This window comes from Amphiprion ocellaris, chromosome 7 (genome assembly GCF_022539595.1).
Source record: "Amphiprion ocellaris isolate individual 3 ecotype Okinawa chromosome 7, ASM2253959v1, whole genome shotgun sequence".
NCBI classification, from domain to species: domain Eukaryota; kingdom Metazoa; phylum Chordata; class Actinopteri; family Pomacentridae; genus Amphiprion; species Amphiprion ocellaris.
In genome coordinates, this window is record NC_072772.1 from 16,177,235 (window position 1) to 16,200,297 (window position 23,063).

At 42.1% G+C, this 23,063-nt stretch overlaps 1 protein-coding gene across 2 annotated transcripts in view; it reads left to right on the forward strand.

Moving 5' to 3' along the window:
- Positions 1–16,790, forward strand: part of ssh2a (slingshot protein phosphatase 2a) — a 33,122-nt gene extending 16,332 nt beyond the window's left edge. For both annotated transcript variants that reach the window (XM_023299008.3, XM_023299007.3), the window contains 13 exons: positions 3,889–4,001; positions 4,639–4,703; positions 5,288–5,409; positions 5,745–5,810; positions 5,977–6,042; positions 6,681–6,875; positions 10,603–10,696; positions 10,862–10,990; positions 11,183–11,229; positions 11,946–12,092; positions 12,185–12,385; positions 12,479–13,421; positions 14,564–16,790. In XM_023299008.3, the coding sequence (XP_023154776.2) occupies positions 3,889–4,001; positions 4,639–4,703; positions 5,288–5,409; positions 5,745–5,810; positions 5,977–6,042; positions 6,681–6,875; positions 10,603–10,696; positions 10,862–10,990; positions 11,183–11,229; positions 11,946–12,092; positions 12,185–12,385; positions 12,479–13,421; positions 14,564–16,228 (3,853 nt within the window). In that variant the 3' untranslated portion in view covers positions 16,229–16,790. The remainder of the gene's footprint in view (positions 1–3,888; positions 4,002–4,638; positions 4,704–5,287; positions 5,410–5,744; positions 5,811–5,976; positions 6,043–6,680; positions 6,876–10,602; positions 10,697–10,861; positions 10,991–11,182; positions 11,230–11,945; positions 12,093–12,184; positions 12,386–12,478; positions 13,422–14,563) is intronic.
- The last annotated feature ends 6,273 nt before the right edge of the window (positions 16,791–23,063 follow it).

Below are 23,063 nucleotides of genomic sequence, written 5' to 3' on the forward strand. Positions count from 1 at the left end.
AAAGGTCTATGTTTAGTTTGACCTGGTTTCTCCCCTTCTCTTTGTCACTCCAGCCTCTTCTGCTCTAGCAACCCACATCTGCTACTTTCTTGTGTTTCCAGCTTCGCCAGGCAATCTGTATTTGTAATGATTGATGATCTGGAACTTGTTTTGTGCAAGTTTGCTTTGATTAAACTGTTTTGCGGAGAATGACGTATGGAGAGTGAGATGGCGTGCGACAAGTCCCCAGCCAGACCAAAATGAGGACATTGAGGTTTGTGGCTCCACTGGACCACCAAGACACTCCACAAGCTTGACTTCTCTCCCTGCTCATCCATCAGTCACTGTCTTCTGCTTGTGACGCATTTTCCACAGCCACGCCTCCAGATAGTAGGGCCTGACATGCACCTGTGGACATGTAGAAACACACATACACCAGTTAACTCCCTGTCTTTCTCATGGCCTGTATCTGTCTCGGGTGCAAACTCATAAGGCCTTAGCAGGGCCTGCCCTGCATAGAGCACGGCCCTATATTTATCCCACTCTTCTCTTGAGAGTGACTAATATGGGCACAGGCTGGAGGAGGGGGTCACCCAGTTATCTGCCCACTATGTGGAGTGGCCCTTACATAGTGATGATTGTGTCTATGACTGTTGCCCTAACAAGTACCTGCTGGCTCACTTAAGCTATAAAGCCTAAAAATGGCTTCATGCCAAAAGATGACTGACCCCACCCTTTGATACACACTCAGACTGGGTCTTCTTTCTTTGTCTCCCATCTTTCACTGCCCACTCCTCATTTACACACTCTGTGGAGTCCCAGTTCCCATTTCCCCACTTGCTTTGTCCTTCCGTGTGTGTGTATTTTTACCTTTAGATCAGCTCGGACGTGAACATTTCCAGCTGCCATGACAATGTTTTGGAACCTTTCTTGTTAGGACATAACACTGAGCACAGCATACACATAATGCAGTGCATCTGGGTACAGTCCAACAGATGGCAAGTGTTATCGGTCTCTGATGGTGCATTATCACATTACAATGTATCAGTTAAAATCAGTTCAGTCTACAGGCTGCTGCTGTATTACGCAAGTTGACAATGCTAACGCCATGAGACAGTCTCACTGATGCAGAGATTGGGTTCAGTGTTGATCTGAAAATATGTTGTCTGTGTGTGAAATGGCGCCACAGCAAACCATTATACTGACTAAGAATTTTGTTATAAATTACCAGAAAATATCATGTAGGATATAATTTCCCAAAATATTCTGTGTACTGTCATGAATGGCACATAAATAGTTACATTTGTGAAAGTGGAACCAGTTTTCAAAGTTTATTAAAATAATTATTATTGATCAAAAAGCAAATACGTTCCTTTTAATGCATTGATCAGTCTTTCTGCAGCTAGTGGGTCGTCCACTGGGTGATGATGCTGTCTATATGTGTGTTAATGTATATTATGTGTCTGCATAGCCATATCTCTGTATGTCTATACCGGTAGCCTGAAACCAATATTCACAGCACATGCAGGTTCCAGTGTTGAACCTCAACAGTGTGCCTTCACTGCTCTGTACAGTAAGTCGACTGTGCTTTTATGAATACAGCCTATCAATAGCTGAGACTTTTAAAGGACTACTGTATTTTTAGAAACTGTCTTTGAAAGTCGCTCACAGCCCCCACCCCCCACCCCCCACCCCCTTTTCTCAAAATGTCAGGCTTACATTACTCTTTCTCTGTGTGTCTGTGTGCAGGCGTAAAAGTGCATGTTTGCATGCATGCACGTGCACGGCCCTCCGGGCGAGATTCTTAGGGAGAGTAGCAGTGTTGCATTACAGATGACATTGTACAGTAGCACTGCTATACATGGTCAATGCCAAGTACAGTGCGTTAGTGTGAGCGTGAGCACAGCGGGACGTGATACAGCAGTAATTGAGGAGAATGCCGGAAATCAAAAGTAGGACAAAGTTGTGAGAAATGCAGAAAAGAGGAAGCAACAGAGGGGAGAGTGAGAGGAAACAGCTGGGTCAAGGGTGGGTGGGTTATGGGAAATGAGCTCAGCACAAGGCTGCGGTTTTGTTTTTTCTCCCATGTCCCTGTTGTCCGTGTCTCCTGATTCCCTACATCTGTGGTCTCAGCAAAACTCAGGAAGGACAGTTGGATGGATGTGAGGATAGAGAGATGAAGTTACAGACAAAAAGGAGGTGACAGGAAGCCTAAATGACAGACGGCACCAGACTTTTTGACTGTGAAACTGTAGAACCTGATGAACTGTGGATGGTGGGTTCATTGAGTATAGACTTGCAGTCTGTTGCTAAGGGCAAGATAGGTTATCCAGCAAAATGGTTTACATCAAAATAAGCATGTCGCCAAAATGTTTGCGTCACTTCAATAGATACATGTAGCTTTGATGTCGTCCCCTAGTGTTGGTTATCCCCAGTTATCTTCATTGTGTGCATGTGCGTTCGTCAGGTCCTTGTCTTAGTTTCTGGCACTGGAGGTTGCGAAACCACTCCTATTTTTAGCAGAACAGGTTGGGCAACTCCCTGAATAACTCTAATAACACTTTGTATCTGCAGTATTTGTTCCATCTTGTTGTGGACAAAATGCTGTGAGCTTAAACATTCACGGATATTTACTACATTTGATTGTTTAGAAAGGATTACTTTATTTAGACTAAGGTTCTGTGTAAAATATTTGATATTAGAAAAGATAAAGAAGATGATTACAATTAAATGAAGATGCTTTAAAGTAGCAAAACAGCATTTTTTCTGGAAATTTGTTTTAGTTTATCATCCACATTTTGGCTGATTGTCATAATTGAGACTGCACACATACCTGTTCCTAGAAAGAGGATGTTTCTGCTAGCCTAGCTTGTGATCTAAATTTTGACCAAACCTGCAAAGTGGGTACACCTGCTGTGTTTTTCTTCCTATAATTAAGTTATCCTTGGTCTGCAAGAACTCCTTCAAGCTTAATTACACTTTTAAAAGAGACAATTTGTGTAACAGCAGTATTTTATGTGCCCACTGCATCTACCACATGTGCTGAATAAAGGCAGGAACTCCATCAACCAAGCGTTTGCTGTCCAAGTGGTAGATCTTGCTCAGCATCATTAGGGTCATGGTTTAGTGGTCCCGTGGTTCTCATAAGCGGTTGCAGAAGTAGGTCTTCCAAGCTCTTTTATTAGTGCCTTGTGTGACTTAGGTTAGTATGCCACTGTGAGAATCTAAACAGAAACCCATTCATTCACACATGCAAACACACCACACTGTTTGGTATCCAGTTGAATCACTGACCTCGGTTTATTATGTGTCCTCCTCAATGCAGTGACCTCAGCTACAGTTAATAAGATTAAGTGTCTCTGCGAGGAACAGAACCCCGTTTAATACGACTTGCTTTGCTGTGGAGCACAGTGTGCTGGCCAGCTCTTATCTCTGTTCAAACACTGTGGAGGCGAGGACTCGCTCTGTCTTCCCTCTCGGACCCCTGGTCCTCTCCCATTCCCCCCGTCCCTCCCTACTGGCAGCTGTTACTATAAGACTGTGTGTGTAATCCAGCTGTGTGGAGGAGCAGAGAACATTGTGTTCCGAGTTCACATCAGGGTTTGGATCTTGTTTTGCTTGCATCGCTCTGTCAGCTCTGATTTGGGGAGCCTGCAGACCAGAAACCAGCTGAATGGAGCATTGTGACTCTGACATAAGCCCATGACAACATTCATCTATTCCTTGTCCCAATCGTGCAGTTGTTTTGAGAAGTTGGGGTCAGCATGTGCAAGGAAGTGATTACAAATGCAGTACACTTAAATAATTACTGAAGTTACACAAAAGACAAAATATGATTAGATAACTCGGCTGAAATCATGCGATTCAGGTTTCTATTTATGTTTAATTTTCTTTTCTCTTCCCTTCCAGTATCAGTGAGAGTTTCCTCACAGTAAAAGGCGCAGCCCTCTTCCTTCCCAGGGGTAATAGCCCAACACCAAACTCTGCACCTCGCATCAGTCAGCGCAGGAACAAGCACACAGGTAAAGACTTGTACAGACTGTACCCACAAAAATGACAGCTCCACCATCTCCCAGTGCTTCCTTGCACATCTTTTGGCTCTGAGTACCTGAAATGCACTCTATACCTTGAGAAGTTGAGATTAAATGGCACAGTGTGTTTTCAAAAAGACATTCCTCTACAGCAATATGGGTAACAACTGGTGTTAACTTCAGTAAAGCTGTGTCAACTTCAGTGAAAGTGAAGATACTGGTGACAACAACACAGATAAGCTCAGTAGTGGTGAGCTTGTTTGCTGGATATTTAAAATAAAAAACAATGTGTGAAGTATTTTTACACTTTTAGATGACGAAATTGAAGTCACAGACGTAAGACAAATCTGCGGCAGCTAGTGGATCGAATAAAGAAAGGCTTTGTAGGCTTTTGTGATGTGAAATGAGCTTGCTGCTATAAAAAGAATCAACATCCTTCCTTGTTTAACAAAAAGTGTTATTTTTTTTGCTCAGATGTATTTAGAGGTTTGGTTAGATCTAGGCCAAAGTGAAGAGGACTCTGGAAACTTGCCACAGGGGAAATGATACACTATCTCAGGTGTTATGTCAGCTTATTGTCAAGAAGCAACTGAAACTAAAAGAAAATGTTAAAATTCTTTTTGTCCAGGTGACCTCCAGAAACATCTTCAGACCATGTTCACTGTGCTGCGCCCAGAGGACACCATCCGACTGGTCAGTAACCTACATACCTGAACACACAAACACAATGGCAAATATCAGTTGCGAGGTCGCATTATTATCAGAGTGCTTCTACTCTGAACATAGTGCCTAGTTTCACCTCTTTGTTAGCAGTCATAAAGAGCTGAAACTTGGATTGGGTTAACAAAACTGACACATAAATAATAACTTATCCGTTTACATTAAACGTGCAGTATTCAAAGAATTTAGAGTGAAAAGTCTCACTTTTTCCTCTGAGGTCTCTGCTATGTCTTTGACATATCAGCTTGTGAGAGACAGATTAAAATAAAGGACACAAACAGGATCCTGCAAGTCCCACTATACCACCCAAAAGCATTTCATCAAAACCTCCCTGCCAAAATATATGCCCACATATCTCTCCTTTTCCTGTTTTTTCAATGCCAGCTTTGTGTTAAAAATCTGAAGCATCCAAACCAAAGCCAACACAACCCTGGAACGGTTATTTTCAAAGGCTTTAGAAGCTCCTCCAAAGAGCCAAAGAAGACATTACACAAATGGTTTCACAGTCTGCCTCGCCCACCTTCATTGTTTTTTCTTTTCTAACCCTAACCCTGCAGGCTGTGCGTCTGGAATGCGCCTACCCTCAGGTAACCCGCTACATGGTGGTGGTCTCCACCAACGGAAGACAGGACACGGAGGAGAGCATCGTGCTCGGCATGGACTTCGTGTCCTCTGATAGGTCAGTGTTGCGTCAATGACTCACTGCTCTGTCTTGTAGTGTAGTATTAGCATATCGCAGAAACTCACAAGAAATTGCATCTTTTTGACTTTGCAGTTATTTTGGCATTGATGTTAAGTTTTTGATTAGTATTACCTTTCATTTTCAGATTGTAGCTTTGAATGTAATCAGAAAAAAAAGTTAAGGGATGGTAGTGTCATTTGTGGTGAAGTAAACAGTTCACAGTAAAGGACAAAGTAAACACGACTAGCCTTTTCATCCTGCCTTGTCTCCTATGTTATGTCAAACTGCTGCCTTTTGTTTTGTTGTGTTTACCGTATTGATCTTTCTGCCAGCTGCTGTACGGTGGGTCTGGTTCTACCTCTGTGGAGTGACACTTTGATCCACTTGGATGGAGACGGGTAAGACACCACACCTGCTTCCTCTTTCTGCTCTGAGGGCCAACTGCCTGACTGCTCTGTTGACTTCTTTACATGCTGGTCTTGTCTTACGTTGTTAGTGTTGAGAGATGGCTATGAGCTATTACAGGGCATCCCATTTCTAATCTGTTTTTCTCCATCTCCTCAGTGGTTTCAGTGTATCAACAGTGAACAGGGTTCATGTCTTCAAGCCAGTTTCTGTCCAGGCCATGTGGTAAGCAGCCTTTGTTTCTTTTAACAAATGATAGCTTTGTGAAGTTGCAGTAAGGTTGCTAGCTTAAAAATAATGCATCCATTGCACTCCCCATTTGACCTCCAGCCTTTAAACGTTGTTTGTTTTCCTTATCTTCCCTCTTCTCCTTCTTTTGTTCCCTCATTATCTTTCTGCTTGCCAGTCTCTTCTTAATCTCACTGCCTCACATGCCAGTGCTGCCTCTTCATTTCCTCATTTTGTCGTCCCTTTGTTACTTCACTCTTCTTCTGTCCCCCTTCTTCCTGTACCATCCCCTGATACCTTCATTCATCAGCAGTTATAGCTCTGTATTATGCCTCTTCACAGCAGTAATCATTCAGTTCTTCTCTTCTCAGCTCTCTTCTAGCTCTACTTTACTCCATTAATCAACCCACCTCCCTCGTAATATTTCTCACATGATCTTTTACTCATTCCTTGCATATCTTTCTCAGGCTTTCTCTCCCTCTTTCATAATTCTCCCTTTCCTCTGAATTTCTCGTTCTTTGCCTCCCCCTCATTTAAATACTTGAGTACTGTTTCTCTTTTTTTTCCTTTTCATTTTTGTTCTCCCTGGATGCAGTTGCTCAGTTGTGAATCTTCCTTTTAACCATCTGCCTCAGGTCATCCCTCCAGTCGCTGCACAAAGCTTGCGAGGTGGCTCGCTGCCATAACTATTACCCTGGCAGTCTGTTCCTGACCTGGGTCAGCTACTACCAGAGCAGGGTCTCGTCCAACCAGTTCTGTATCAACGAATGGAACGCCATGCAGGATGTCGAGTCGCACCGTGCCAATTCACCCGTCCTCTTCACAGACCTGTGAGTGGAAAAGCGATGATCACACAAGCCATGCACACACTCGCATTACTCAGATCCACAGTTTAAACGAATCATGGAGTTTCGGGAATTTTATGTGGTTTGTGGTGTACTCCAGACAGACAGACAAATTTTCACAAGGTTTCCTTATGTATGCCACAGAGCAGCACTGCCCCCATTGATGTGTGGTGTAAAATTCCTGCGGAGTGAATACGTTGCACTGAATTTTTTTTCAGATTAAGGGATGTGTTGAAGGAATATCCACAAGTCACCCTATTTTGAACTAACAGCACATTATGCATGACGTAATATTAGTTAACTACAGTTGTTTTTGTTTATTTTTCCTAATAATTAGCTTTTTGCAAACAGAAACAGATGTAGAAAGTAATTAACCCTTGGAGCCCGACGGTCACAATTTCCATCCAAATTCACATCCCCTAGTCTCAGTTGAATTGCTCTTGAAGTATTTATTGCAGCGAGGTGAAGCAGATATCAAATGAAACCGCATGACTCGACCTTTCCAAAAATACTAGTTACTTGTCTGCGTGATGAAGTGTCTGGGATGAAAAAAATAACCTTGAATTTCCTTCAAATGTAATCATAGTTACAACCTGCATACAGCTGTGCAACCATCTCCACATCACTCACCCTTGTTTGAATTACTCATGAACTCATCATTGCATAAATATGTTAATGTCTCTGCAGTGCAACCATTACATAGATATAGATGATAATATGTTAATATCATTACCTAAAAACTTATTTGTAGGCTGCATACGAATCACAACTTCTGCAAAATAATACTTTCACTGATTTCTCAATCAATTTTCACACTCATACATTTAATTTGCCACTATAAAGGAGGCTACTCGATGTGAACACTTCACTGAATAAAATTATTACATTTATTTCCATGAGGCACTAGTTTCAAGTCATATACCATCAAACCAAACATTTAGTCTCAGTTGTTGGAGGTGTCACATTTAGCATTTATGGATGCTAGTGCATGAAATGAGATGTAGCTAGCGATTTAGCTTTGGTCCAACTTGGCTAGCTAACATCCACACAGCAATTTTTGAATTGAGGTCTAGTTTTTTTTTTGTTTTCGTAGTTCTGAGCATGCTAAATGTGTTTTGCTAGTGCTAGTTGGCATTAATCATCAAAACTGGTTAGCATAATGAGCTCATCTGTGACTAACGACACCAAATTTAACAACGCAATGGTTCCCATTTTACCAGATTCCCACTTATCTCGCCTACACAATTAGAAAAATATATCACTAGTGCCAACTTTTTTTGTGATGTACATGTAAAAATTCAACAGTGTCATAATGCAAAATATTTATTTTGCTATGACAGCTAATGAAATATTGCAGGTATACAAAGACAAGATACAGCATGTATGAATGTATGACTATCCTTTATAATAATGAAGATAAGAGCTTAAAAGTATAGATATGAAAATACCATTAGGCTCATAGTATTAAAAGCAAGTGAAGTTTGTGGGTATAGCCAAACAATCACAGATTTTATATCTATATTTCTTCTTCTTCCTCGGTTTTGGACTGCACGTATTAAATGTCCATTGAAAGACTGTAGTTCTGAAGTATTTGGTTCTAAAATGACAAATAAAGAAAGCTGTAGCTATTGTGAATGAGTTTTACACTGTAGGAGTGGTTTGAACCCTGCGCTGGGCATGTGCGCATGCACTTACATTGTAACATGTGAATGATGTAGGCTTCAGGGAAAACATGCATGCTCTCTTGTGGATAAACATGTACCCACAAAAGCACAACAGTGACGATTTTAACCTCTCAACTCAAGTGCACATACTTGCGTCACAGATTCAGAGAAAGCTAAAGGTGTTTCACGGTAGCTGTGTGTCTGCAAGGTCAAAAGTAAGACATGCCTGACACTTATCTTCACAACAGCATTGCCCAACCTCTCCTCACGTGCCGACAGTAACTGGCCATAGAAGCCTACAGCTCAATATTGCTGACTGTCAGTATACAGAACTCTGGACCTGGGGTCAAATACTGTCTCTGACTTTCCAAGGTAGCACAGACTGGCATAAATAAAAACAAAAGCATGCACGCAGGCACGGCTGAAACATTTGCATAGGCTAATGATCATTCACACAGAGACAACTGTATTCTGTGACACAGAGTTGTCAACAGATCCATGTTAGACCATCGAAAGTTCTGGGAATGACACGGGCTGCTGGATTTATGTCTTTTCTAATACCAGGGAAATTCCCCTCGCTGCCGCTTAGTCACATGCCTCACTACCTATTTGGAGTGCCTCTCTTGCACTCAGTCACTCTCTCTCGGACACACACACTCCCGAGGTCCTCGAGTGTCCAAAATAGTTTAGGCTTTAGCTGGCTTGATTTACTATTGGAAAAATGAAAACCAGACAGACACATAGATAGGTAGACCAAGACGGGAAGGACAGAAGCAGGTGGCAAGCACAGAGAAAGGAGCTACAGAGGGCAGGGGTATGGGTCATGCACCTGATTCCCCCGAATGGAAAGAATGGAGAAGGGTGGGGGAAGAAAGAAAGCAAACTTAATAATTAAGAAACGCCCATATTTACTGTCAGTGTGTTTGTCCTTGAGTCAAGAGTACACACACGTTTTATGAGCCCCAACCCCACAAAATCCCCGTTTGTCTTCTTGCGCACTGTGGCTGCCAAAGCTACATGACCCGCCAGTGTTTGTTGACATGGCAGCTTATTTTCCTGCATAAGCACTGAGTGAAAGTTTGAAATAGCAGGAAGTTTAACATCGGCATGCTTTCGTGTTAGTTTGATTTATGGGGATTACCTTGAATTCCCGTAGGCCGCTTATCTCTCAGCAGTACAAGGAAGTAATATAAAGTTTCCATTCGCTATTTACCCGTTGTTCCTTGTGTCATCATTTACCATAGAAGTTTTTTTTCAATGTATTCTCTTTCGACTGTTTTCCCGAGTAGCCATCCCTCCCTCAGGCCGTCTGCGGACAAGTTGTGACTTGTTGTGGGGTTAAAGTGTTACTGGATGTTGGTAACTTTGTTGGCAAGGGTGAAAAGCTTTTCATTATAGTTCAGCTCTGTGGACTCATTCTCTTGAGGTCAGCAAGACATTTAGCATTTAGATAAACAACTTGACTGCTTCCAAGTTTCCAGCTCAGATGGTGATTTTAGGTATACCTGTACGCACCTGTGGTCGTCAGACTTTCTCTTTTTGTGATTGCCGACGCCCCCTGCTTGTACTATTCCACTGATGAATCAGTTAGGAGCAAAACAACAGTAAATTAGACAACGTAAGGAGGAGAGGCTCAGAGACAAACTGAGCTCTTCCCTCCAGAGAGGTAATTAGGCCACTTGCTGGCATCATCAGCGTGACATCTAAAGGCTAAATGCGTCTACCACCAGAGTGGTTAGAAACAGAACCAGGCACAACAACAGGAATATTCTACAAGGGGACTTTGTTGTGGATGGCCGATGGGCCACGCTCTCAGATTTTCTGTTCCCTCTCCAGTTTCTGAGAATCAGACAAAGTGGCAATTCTCTCGTGGAACAAGTAATCTCATTGAGACTAAAGTGAAAATGAATCAATGAACAGAAGGCAGGGGTCGTTACTGTGACTGTGAAGGTGGTTCTTTGTGTCCAAAATGTTTTTGTTTTTTTTTAAGCTTAAAGAAAATGTGTTGAAGGTGTTTCAAATAAAGGTGTTTGTGTCTGCCTGTACAGGCCCACAGAGAGGGAACGCACAGAGAGGCTGATCAAGATACGCCTCAGAGAGATCATGATGCAGAAAGACCTGGAGAACGTCACCTGCAAGGAGGTGAGAGACCATTACTCTTCAGGTCATGGTTTTGCAAATGCGGGTTTTCACACCTAATATACAAATTACAAAGTGTTAAAACTTGAATTTTAACTGACATGTACGGAACCTGTTAAATCATCAACAGATTTAGTGCTTGTCTGAACTCTTGCTGTCCTTTCTCAGATCCGAACAGAGCTGGAGATGCAGATGGTGTGTAACCTGAGGCAGTTTAAAGAGTTCATAGACAACGAGATGATTGTCATTCTTGGACAGATGGACAGCCCCACTGAAATCTTTGAACATGTCTATCTGGTGAGAACCCTGGAGCCATGTCATCTCTTAACCATGAAATTTAGTTTTAACTACAGCATTGTTGACGTTTATCAAAATATTCCTCCTTATTCTTTATGCTGTAGCTTATGTGTTTTGGCTCATTTGTAGTCTTCCGTGTGTAAATTGTATTTGCATAGACTCTAATATTGACTGGATCTGTGTCGTCTCCAGGGCTCTGAGTGGAATGCCTCCAACCTAGAGGAGCTGCAGAACAGTGGGTAAGAGATTAGTCACTTCATTACTCTTCAGTTAATTAATGTACCCTCCCAACCAATCTTACTCAAAGTCATATCCACTGATATTCCTTTCTCAGTTTTAATAAATGGAAAAGATCACATTTTGTGTATAAAAATATTTTCTTAATGAAGTTAATTGACATGAGAGAATCTATTATCTTTATTACATCTGGGATGAGAACACGAGGTCCGCTGAGCAGCTGTTTGGAGTGGTTTTTTAAACATCGGTTTCATCATACATTTATTTAATCACATTTAATATACATATTTTAACCACCTGAACCTTTTAACCTCCTGAAGACATGCTAACTTTAAAAACAAATCACCATAACTACACCATTCATCATAGCAAGAAACTGTAAAAACAGGAAGAATCGCCAGATGTTCACCTTTCCGATGGTCCTTAACTAATAATGTGTGATGTTTCATCTGGAAAACAACCGAATCTAAGCTTGAAATTAACATATTTATTCACAATAAATGTATACATCTGAAAAATACTACTATTTACTACAATTTACATTCACAAGATTCTGTACTTTATATTACAATGAGAAAATGAGTCCACAGTGATTAAAAATGTAATGGGAGACACAGAAACTGCTTGGATTTTAGAGGGTAAATTGTGTAGCAGTCTGTTTGCCATATGTTTCTTGCATTGAACTCTGGCAACCTTCCTCTTCCTGTCTGTTCTGTAGAGTGCGCTACATCCTGAATGTGACTCGGGAAATAGACAACTTTTTCCCTGGGATGTTTGAATACCACAACATCAGAGTGTACGATGAAGAGGCCACCAACCTGCTGGAGTACTGGAATGAAACTTACAAGTTCATCACCAAAGCCAAGTAGGTTTCTGCTCTAATACAACATAAGCTGTCCTTTATTTCTCAATGTAGCTCTTTCAATTCAACAAAGCCTCTCTCTCATCTATCTTTAGGAAAGCCGGTGCCAAGTGTCTGGTTCACTGTAAGATGGGCGTGAGTCGCTCTGCCTCCACAGTGATCGCCTATGCTATGAAGGAGTACGGCTGGGACCTAGACACTGCCTTCGACTATGTGAAAGAGAGACGGACGGTCACCAAACCAAACCCTTCCTTCATGAAACAGCTGGAGGAGTATCAGGGAATTCTGCTGGCAAGGTACACTCGCATATACAAGCTTCTGTACAATTGGCACTGTCCTTTGGAAGCATTTTCGAGCCAACAAACTCTTATTGTTCTTTTCTTCCGCAGCAAACAAAGGCATAATAAGCTGTGGCGCTCCCACTCCGACAGCGACCTATCAGATCGGCCGGAGCTGCTGTGTAAACCGTCACCTCACTCCTTGGGCCGCTCTGACTCTCACAACAACAACACCTCGTCCCCCTCCTTACATCACTTCCTGGGCGTGGCTGTACTGCAAGCGCTTGGTGCTGAGCCCGAAGACTCTGCCAAATCAAACAACACACACACCTCTGACTTGCAAACACTGTGCAATGGTGTGTGCGAGTCCCCGGTTCAGGAGGAGGTCAGATCGGCGTGTGAAGACCCCCTCCTGTTTCCTCTCCCCAGACCCCGAGCGGCCACCGTCATCCCAGAGGAAAAGCTGGACAATTCAGCGAGCGTGGCCGTCACTGTGCCTGTTGCTCTGCCGCACCCTCCACCATCACTCCACATCTTACCTCCTACCCCTGAACTCCATCGTGCTCACCGAGGTGCTCCCCCACATCTGTCCGTTTCAACACCCAAATACAAACCAGTGGAGCTGTCCCTCAGTTTACCTGAGAGAAGCAGCTCAGAAGAAATCTCTCCTCTCACTATGGGATCCAGTGACTCCGATATAATCAACCAATCATTATCCGATTTAACAGGTGACAAACACACTCCTCTCAGCTCTGCCACTACCACTCCTCTACCCCTGGTCGCTCCCCTTGTCTCCAGTGACGACAACAACAACCCCAGTGAGTTACACATTGGCAGTGCCTTCGACAGCCGTGGCGAGGCTGATGGTTCGTCCAACCACAGTGCGGACAGCATCGACTTCTTCAGCGCCAGGGAAAAATTTCTTGGCTTGGCCCAAGACGACCGCACTCGGACGCTTTCAGAACAAGCACAACAAAGAATGCCTGTATCGACTGACGGAGAAACGGAGGCCAATGAAGAAGAAGAAGAGGAGCAGGGAAATGGGACAAGTCAGGTAAAGACTCATTCAGTATATTTAGTTTGTTTGTCTTTATGTAACAAATCAACTCCATAACTTTATAAAATAAAACATTTTTTCTTTATTGATTAAACAGCCAATTACTTTATTAATTAATTATTTTAGAAAATGTCATCAAATCTGTTGATATCAAAGAGGAGCAGTAAATTCTTACAAAACTAAAAATTTCTACATTGGAAAAAAAAAATACTTTGGTGGCTCTTAAGGGATTACCAAAGTAGTTGCAAATCAACCAGTTGATTTATCGTAATAGTATGTACCAAACAATATCTGTCTGGGTATCATTTTCCTCGCAAATGGTTTTAGTCTATTTAAGAGTTGCCACAGCAGCTTTGATATGCATAACAGAAGGGGACTTCTTGCCTTCTTCCCTTCGTCCTACTAATTAGATTTCAGGTATATTGTTCGTGTTCACTGCTTTGTGTAAATCACTGCGCGTTTGGTTGTTACCAGGTTCAAGTTAATTAGCACACAAACACAGTTGTACCTGTACAGTAGTCTATATATATATATATATATATATATATATATATATATATATATATATATATATATATATATATATATATATATATATATATATATATATATATATTAGAGCCGGGTTCTGCTCGAGGTTTTTTCCCTGTTAAAAGGGTGTTTTCCTTGCCACTGTCACCTTTTGGCTTGCTCTGGGGGTCAGGCATATGGGTTCTGTAAAGCGTCTTGAGACAATTTCACTGTAATTGGCGCTATATAAATAAAATTGAATTGAAAAATTGAATTATAACAGTTAGCAGCAGATCTGTATTGCTATATAGAGTCGTATTAACGGTAATGGAACTGATACTGGAATCTGACTCAATCATTATTTGTCTATAAGACCAACACAATAGCAAATGGACTGAGCCGATAAACCTGAATTAAACATAGTGACACCTACTGGAAGACGAGAGAATAGTTAAACCAATATTCATTTACTCTATGAAATAGTATTGTGTGTAGTTTAAAAGGGCATAAATTAATTTATTAAAAGTCTCAGGAAACTAGTAGTAAAATAATTAATCTTTGCCTATAATATAGGTACTGCTTCACAAGACTATGACTAATAAATATCTATGTTTCTCCTTTTCCCTCAGGCGTCTCCGTCTGAAGCCAACCCTGACCGAACCCATCACATTAACCATGACAACGGAATATCAGTCCGCCATATTGTCACTGAGATTGAAGCCATATGCCACCCTGCCTCTTCTCTATCCACTCCATCGTCTTCCTCCTCCTCCTCACTCTCTCCATCCTCTCTCAGCCTTCAGCTCAACCGACTGGAACATCAGGAGGAGGCAGAGTCTTCTGAAGTCACGCATGGCTCTTTAACTCCACCGTCACACCCACCGTCTCCCTCCATGCTGCCATGCGACTGGCCAGCAGGCTCCGTGCGGCGGGCCACTAAGCAGCTGGAGCAGAAGCTGAAGCAGGAACTGGAGATGACAGCGTCTCAGCGATCTCCGCTGCATTCCCCCAGCAGCGAACACCCTCCTGTCAGACTGCCTCTGTGCTCTCCGAGCACTGAACATCCTTCCCTTCGCTCCCCTCAGCACTCCACAGAACAAAGGATCACTCAGGGAGAGAACATGGCTGTTTCTACTAATGCTAAACCCAAAGACAGTGGGAAGCTCCCAGGGTCACACACGGAGCTTCATAGACTCAGCAACCTCCCAGACCCTTCATGCTCCCCTAACTCAATAATCAGCCAAGTCTCTGGTGCTATACCTGTCTTTGTGCACACACCCATAGATAGCCATATGGTGACATCATCACTGGCCTCTACTAGTCAGTTAGTAGAATCTGCTCAAGATACCTCAGCCCAGTCCCAAAGACAGGGCCAGCTTCACAGCCAAAACCCACAGTCTAAGACCCAGCCTCAGGCTGGTTCACACCAGATACTTCTAGATGGGGTGACAGTGCAGGAGTCAGACACAGACGAAAGGCCGGACTCCAATTACAAAGGAGGGCATGAAGGCTGTGGCCCCAGCTGTGACGCCCAGAGCAGGCTGGCTCGTGGCAGCCTGGAGCTGGAGAGGATTCAGCAGACACTCAGAGAGCTGCAGGCTTTCCTCCATGAGGGTATCAGCCCGGAGACAACACACACTCAAGTACAAGAACTGGGGCAGCCTCAGGGCCTTAGAGATGCTATGGACACAGAGCCAGGACATTATAAAGGGGCGAGCTCTGAACGGACCCCTCCAGGCCTGGAAGTAGGGCAACGGCTCAGAGAGAGACAGGAGGGGAGGAGTTTTGTGGAGCCAACAGGGTGGCACAGAGCCATGGAGCTGGAGGCTCGCATCCGCCAGGCAGGCCTCACCCCTCCTTCCCTCATGAAGAGATCAGCTTCCTTAGCTAAACTGGACTGTCTGGAGCTGTCAGCCAATGACCTCAGCGACTTGGACCTGAGGCCACACAGCAGGACAACATCGTCACACTCCCAGGACTCTTTCTCCTTGTCCCAATCCCACCCGGATGACACCTGGAAGAAGCAGAAAGTGCTGAGTCAGAACAGCTGTGCTGAAAAGACAGGTTTGTCCTCTGATGGCACATCATCAGCACCATCTCTCTGCCCCTCCTCCACCTCCACCTCCACTCACGGCTGCCCAAGAGACAACAAGGGTGAGAGGGAGGAGCCGGACGGCAGCGGTGGCAGTGTGGTGTCTTCAGCACGTCAGCAGGGGAGGGGACACTCGTCGAGACATTCTAGGAAAGCTGAGAAAAAGCAGCGAGCCGTCACTGTGCTATACAATACCATGTAACCTCAGTGCAATGGACTGGAATGGACATGACTGGAGCTGTGCACACACATGAAAGAGTCTGCATGATGCGTATGAATGTGTAGCAGGTCAGTTGTGGCCCCTGTATAACCTCCAATGTATGTATAGTGTGTAAGACATGAATGATGAACATATGTTTGCATGTAAACCACTGGATGTGTTTGTTTCAACTGGAGTTCAGGTTTATCTGTACAGTAATGTTATATGAATGTCCAACCTAAGACTGAACCAGTCCATTATGACTGTGTCCCTTTTTTTTTTTTAAAAAAGAAGCGTTTGTTTTCAGTGTGACCCTCGCTGCCTGAACCAGAGGGGCTTTTTTTCTCATAACATGCACTTTACTGTTTAGATTTTCTCTTATTTGATATCTGTTTTTTACCCTGGGGAGGATTCTTTTGCACTGTTTTCAGTAGACTCATCTTTGTGTTTTTGTTTTCAAAATGGACTGACATGTCTTTATTCAGATTTTTAATTAAACCAGGACAAAGCTGAAATGTTGTTTTTTTATTCATTGCTTTAGCCGTTAATAAATATGATGAGTTTATTTTGACTGCAGCGACTGACCATTTTTTCCCTGTTTAGTATGAGTGCTTCATCTCAGACATTCCCAGTTGGGGAGAAGAATTTAGACGAAGGCCAACATTGAATTTAGTGCCACCTGCTGGCCAAGCTGACCCACAGTGGGTGTGTGAAATGAGGTGAACGTGTAGCTACAGGAGTTACAGTCTTGAAAGAAAATGCATAGAATACAGCATGATGTAATTAACTAATAAAACTCTCCTCTGTGGTCTAATTATGCCACTCTAAATTGACGGACAACAAAACTAACACCATATAGGTGATCAGTGTATATTAAAACCACCTTCCTAATGTGTAGATCAGCCTCGTGCTGCCAAAACAGATTTGACATGTTCGGGAATGGACCCGGGACCTTGATCGGTGTCCTGTGGTGTTTGGTGCTGGAACATTGGCAGCAAATCATTTGGATGTCAATTGAACGGGCTTGTTTTGGCTCGATCAGCTTCAAGTTTGGGGAGTTTAGAGACCAAGGTGATGCTTTTGACCTCTTTGTTGTGTTCCTTGAGCCACCGTGCTTGGTCTTTAACAAAGTTTAGGTAGCTGGTATGCACCAAAGTGACATCCACGTGATCATAGGACATAATCAGTGCCATTCCCTTCACCTATCAGGGGTTTTAATGTTGTGGCTGATCACTCTACATCCTCCCTGTCATTTTTAACTACAAGTCTGAACACGTCAATCCCGTCTCCCAGGGGAAATGATCTCCATCAGTGTTCAGTGCAGCTAATTTCAGGCTGACATTTTACCTACTGTTTCATGTGGGTAATTAAACACTGAGATGTAGGCCACTGGGGCTCCTGCTGAGACACACGCACACACAAATCAGACAAAGACTGACATTAAAGGACTCAACCAGGAGATGAAATGATTTAAAAAAAAAAAAAAAGCAGGCGATGACTAAGACATAAAAACTCACAAGCTCTATATGGAATTTAGGAATGTAGAAGATATTAAGACCTAAGGTGATTTGCAGGTTTTTAGTAAATCAAGAGAAGAGCTAAGATCCCCCCCGATGATATCACCAATTTAATTCTCTTCAGTAGACCGAGCAGGTGGGTTAAAGGAGGACTTTTTTTTAACAGAACGCCTGGCGCTAAATGAACTGTCGTGAACAGCGAGGAATAAAACCAGTGGAGCAGAAGAGAGGGCTGAAATAAGTGTTTCTGTGGGTGCGACGACTGAGATTGGCATCCTTATTCTTTGCATACTGATGCTCCCTCACAGACACACACACACACACCTTGTTTTATATCAGCAGCTCTTTACACATTCACTCCACACAAGCCTGCAGCCCCTCTCTTCCACAGCGTTGACAATGGAAAAGTTGTTGCTTCACGCTGCTGATTCACATAATTATTTCATATGTCCTATTCTCTCTGCCCTGAGTGGTATTTCTTGGGAGGGTTTACAGTCTCTAAGCTGTCCTTTTCCTCTCTGTCAAGCCTAAAATAACTACAGGCAACGAAAAAATAAAACCACTGGATCTGGCTGAGTCGCTGGGAATCACTGTTCCCTCTAAGCTGCGCGCGTGCGCAATTGCGCACTGCTGACGGTCTCCGCGCACAGAAAATCTGCGCTGCGCACAAAAAAAAAAAAAATCCAGCCTAAATTGTAAATAAAATAAACACGTAACAATTCATTCTGTGCTATTTTTCAGTGTGAGTCAGTGAGTGACCGGTGACTGGCTGCTGCAGCCAATGATGCGATTCACACACGTATTTACCATAGACTGTATATAATGGTATTTACGCAGCTAACCAACGTCAGGCGTCCTTATGTGCAGCCACTGTTGTTCTCATAGATATGAATGAGTAGATAGGACACGCCCCTTTGAGCTGCGTACTATGGCGAGGCTAAGCTAGTGGGGGAAAAGTTTCAGTGCATTCCGTTGATGTAGACGGCGTGAAAACGGAAACAACAAGTATGCCGTCTCACTGTGCTGCATACAGTTACACACTACGTCGTACGATTGAGACAAGGAAACTTGGAATGACTTTTCATAGGTAAGAATAGTTTTTGGCTCTTTCTCCAGTATTAAATCTTGTTGAGAGCTTCCAGTCTATGAGAGCTAACTAGTTAGCCACTAGTAAAACGCTAAGGCGAGCTAGCAGCTTGACAACCAAATACCAGACGATTAATAGTAGCTGTAGTATAGTTGTACAAGCAGTAGTAGTAATACTAAAAGTACAAGCAGCAGTAGTAGTATAAACAGCTGTTAGAGTCGTAGAAGTAGTATCAGCATTTGTAATAGTATTACAAGTTGTAGTAGCAATGCCAGTATCAGCAGCAGTAGTTACTACTACTAGTAGTAGTCACATTGCTATTACTACCACCAATACTACCAATAGTAGTTATAAAGCCTAACTCATATATATCCAGATTACCATCTATGTTCTTCCTCCAAACCCATTTTATGATTGGGATTACAGGCAGTTCTTTAGGACTGCTCTCAAATAATTGAAATGTTGCTAAACAAGGTTATACTTATCACATTAAATAGCTCTGGTCTCCAGTATATTGGCGAATTCGGTTCTTTGTACTTAATTTATTAGCATGATTTCTTTTTAATATGTTGTGTACAGACTTAATTACTTCTCTGTCTACTTTTCTTACTCCATGTAGGTTTCCCAGAGACTATGGGTTGAGGAGGAAGTGGAAGTTTGTCAGCTTAGACCTGTGTCATTCCATCAGTGTTAAATTTCCCGGCTCATCTTGGAAGAGTACGTGCCAGAAAGACCACGACCAAGCAGCCTTGAGATCTTAGGCAGCGTCTCCCTGGTGGGTGTCGACGGTGTTCACAGTCAGGTCTGTGGTAAAAAAACAAAACAGAAAAAAATCTAGATTATAAATCAACATGTAATCAAAGCACTCTGTGTATAACGCCATAGTATAGGATGTAGTTCAGAAAATGTCAAAGTATAGTATGCTTTACTCAAAAATAACATAGTATGGCCTGTAGTTCATAGTACAGCATGTTGGCAAGAAAAAAAACAAAACAGATTATTATGTGGTTCAAAAAGCGCATAATGATAGGATGTTGCCTAAAATTGTCACGTATGATATGTGGTTCAAAAAATGTCATAGTGCAGTTTATGTAGAATAATAATTTCATTGCACAAGTAAAAGTGTAGTAACTTATAAAACTGTTCGAATTGTTATATGTTGCTAAAAAAAACTTAAAAAAACTAAAACAAAAAAAAAACGTCACAGTAATATGTCAATTAAAAAAGCCTATAGTATAGCGTGTCGCCCAACAAACATCATAGTGTAGCATGTTGCTCTAAAAACGTCACAGTATAGCCTTTAGTCCACAGCTGTCAGTAGGTGAGGAGCAACACAAAAACAGTCCAAACGCTGGTTTCCAGAGGGTTAGACGAGTATTTATTTGAAAGAGGAAGTTTACAACAACACATGTGAGGGGGTTAAAAACAAATGGGTGTTAGTAAAATAAAAATAAATAAACAGAACTAAAAGTGAACTTCATGTTGACATTGATGGGCATTCCAACAACAGAGGAGGAGTGCAGCGGCCCACGGCCAAAACAAACAGAGTAGCATCGTATGTCTCTTAGAAAACATCATAGTATAGCCTTTGGTATGAAAAAACGCCATCATATACATCGTATATTGTACAAATAAAAGTCAAAGGAAAGAGACATACATTGTAGAATTGTAGTAATTGTGGGCTGACTGATTTACTGATTATCAGTATTTTATTTTTTACTGATTTACGGTAATAAATTTAAAAATGGTGCTACTTTGGCTCTGAACCTTTATCTACCTGTGGTCGCTCTGTCTTCTGGAGTGATTTGATTGGTTATACGTCACGAATAAAACTCCTTTAACTTAACATCTGTAAACAAAACAAAAACGTATCAACAAAGTTTTCTGTTAGAATTTGTGTTCTTCTAAGTTTAACTCCAAGATTTTAAATACTTTCATTTACTGCAAATGAATATCTACTCCCAATGTCTCACTAATAATCATTATCAGCCTTAAAAACCCACAAAACACCCCTCTATACTCGACCACACTTAGTACAGTCCAGTTCCCCCTTCTATAAATCTGCTTGGAATCTTCCACTTCCTGTTTGTCAAAGTGGCCTTCTACCTGGACAGGTTTTGTTGGAGCTCATGCAACAAACACTTTGGGTAACTGCACTTTAATATGGATGGATGACACTGAATTAGAGTCTGTTTTAATGAGACTGAGTTAAGATGTGTAGCTCTGTCATTAAATAGGAAATTATTTCTCAGAATTCACAGAGAAAAGTCTGAAATGTTTGCTAGGTTAGCGTACCACATGTTCTTTGGCTCAGCTAAAGCTAACTCTCTCCAACTTCTGGATCTCTTGAGTTGCTTGTTGTTAAAATATCTTGCTAGAGGTGCTGAAGCTCAGAAAGTCTGAGGTGTTTGTTCAAAATAAGCTCATTCTCAAGTCTTATCTGAACTGTCCTCTTTTGTTTGAACTTGCCCTAAACTTAGGAGTTAATGACAGAGCAGCACATCCAGACTCAGTCTCATTTATGTAGAGATTAAACTTCAGTGTCATTCATTGATGTTAAAGTGCAGTTTTTCAAACGTTGGTTGCACATGCTCCCGACCAAACCAGTCCAGGTGGAAGACGATGTGAAGAGAAAGCTCCAGAGGATGAATATCACACATTTACGTTGGATAAATGTCCTTTAATTAGACATTGTCATGCAAAAGTTGGATTTCCCTTTAATGATGTTCAAATCTTTGTTGAGTGTTTTGTTGATGTTTGTTTCTAAATGTTTTTTGACACTCGGCCCCAAAGATTAAAACCTTCTACGGCTCACAAGCTGCAACAATTCACACATTATCAACTATCTTTTTGACTAAACTAAGATAAAAAGTGAAAAACTGCCTGATTCCTGCATTATGAATGTAAATCGTTTTGGTTTTTATGACAGTAAACGGAATATATTTGGGTTTGACATTTTATAAACCAAAACAAGAAATGAATTAGTGGAGAAAACAATCAACAGATTAATGGACAAAGAAAATGTGTTTTCCAACATATATGGCTGAATTACTCCAACATTACAAGATACATACAATTTGAATTCAATTTTATTTACATAACGCCAAATACAGGTCAAATTGTTTCAAGACACTTTATTTTTATATTTTTTGTCATATTTAAAATATGACAAAGTAAGAAATTTAAACCTTTTGACTAATCCAATTTATTACTTGGTTTTTAAGAGACTAATCGACAACTAAAATAACTTTCTCCACTAAAACTAATAAACATGAGGTCAAATAGAAGGAAAAGTTTTAAATACTGCAGTCCCACGATGACAAGAATAAAGTTTGCTAACAAAAACTAAATCTGCTGGTGGATTCCATTAAAGTCCTAATAAATGATAATAAAGGGTGATACTAAAGGTTTGTGGTGCTAAAAATGTTAAAGTAAAGATATCAAGTTGAACATCTGGATGGAGGTTGATAAAAGTTGACCTTCTTTCATTTCTCTGGAGCGACTCCATGGATTTTATGGATGGTGGTTAAAGACCTGCTCTTCTAGTCATCTTCCTTCTAGTCGCTGTAAAAAGTCAGTCCATCCTGGCCGACTTCAACACCTCTTCATGACAACTTGTTCTGCCTCAGACCTGGTGGAAACTCCAGAAACTCGGGAAAACCCGTGGAGACTCGAAGAACTCGTGGAGACTCGAAAAACTCGTGAGGCGGGGGAAGGTGTGGTGGGCGGTGGAGGGAGGTGGGGGAGTAGAGGTGGGAGGCCGCCACCCACCTCCCCGCCTACTCTCCGCCCTGACTCCACCCAGACTCCGCCTTGGCTCCACCCATGTGGTCACTTCAGGAACTACGATGCCAAAGGGACGACGAACTTATTTCTTTTCATCTGATCTGTAGCTCAGTGAGTTAAGGATTTGCCTATGGAGCTGCAGGTCGCTGGTTCAAGACCAGACACTTCTTAAATTTTATCAAAATCCTGACAAAGACAAACAAAGAAAAGGGCCGGTGGCGGGTCTTGAACCTGCGACCTTCCAGTTGGGAGTCTGTCTTCTTACTCCCTGAGCTACTTGCTCAGATACTAATTCTTCTTTTTTTTGCGCATTTATCATCTATTTTTTCCTGTTTTCGAGTTTTTTTTTAACTCGAGTCTCGACTCGACCGTTTTTCTCAGGAGGCTGGACTTCAGCCTTTGTGCTGGAGGGTGGAACCCTCAGTTCCAAGACTTTCCAAAGCCTCCA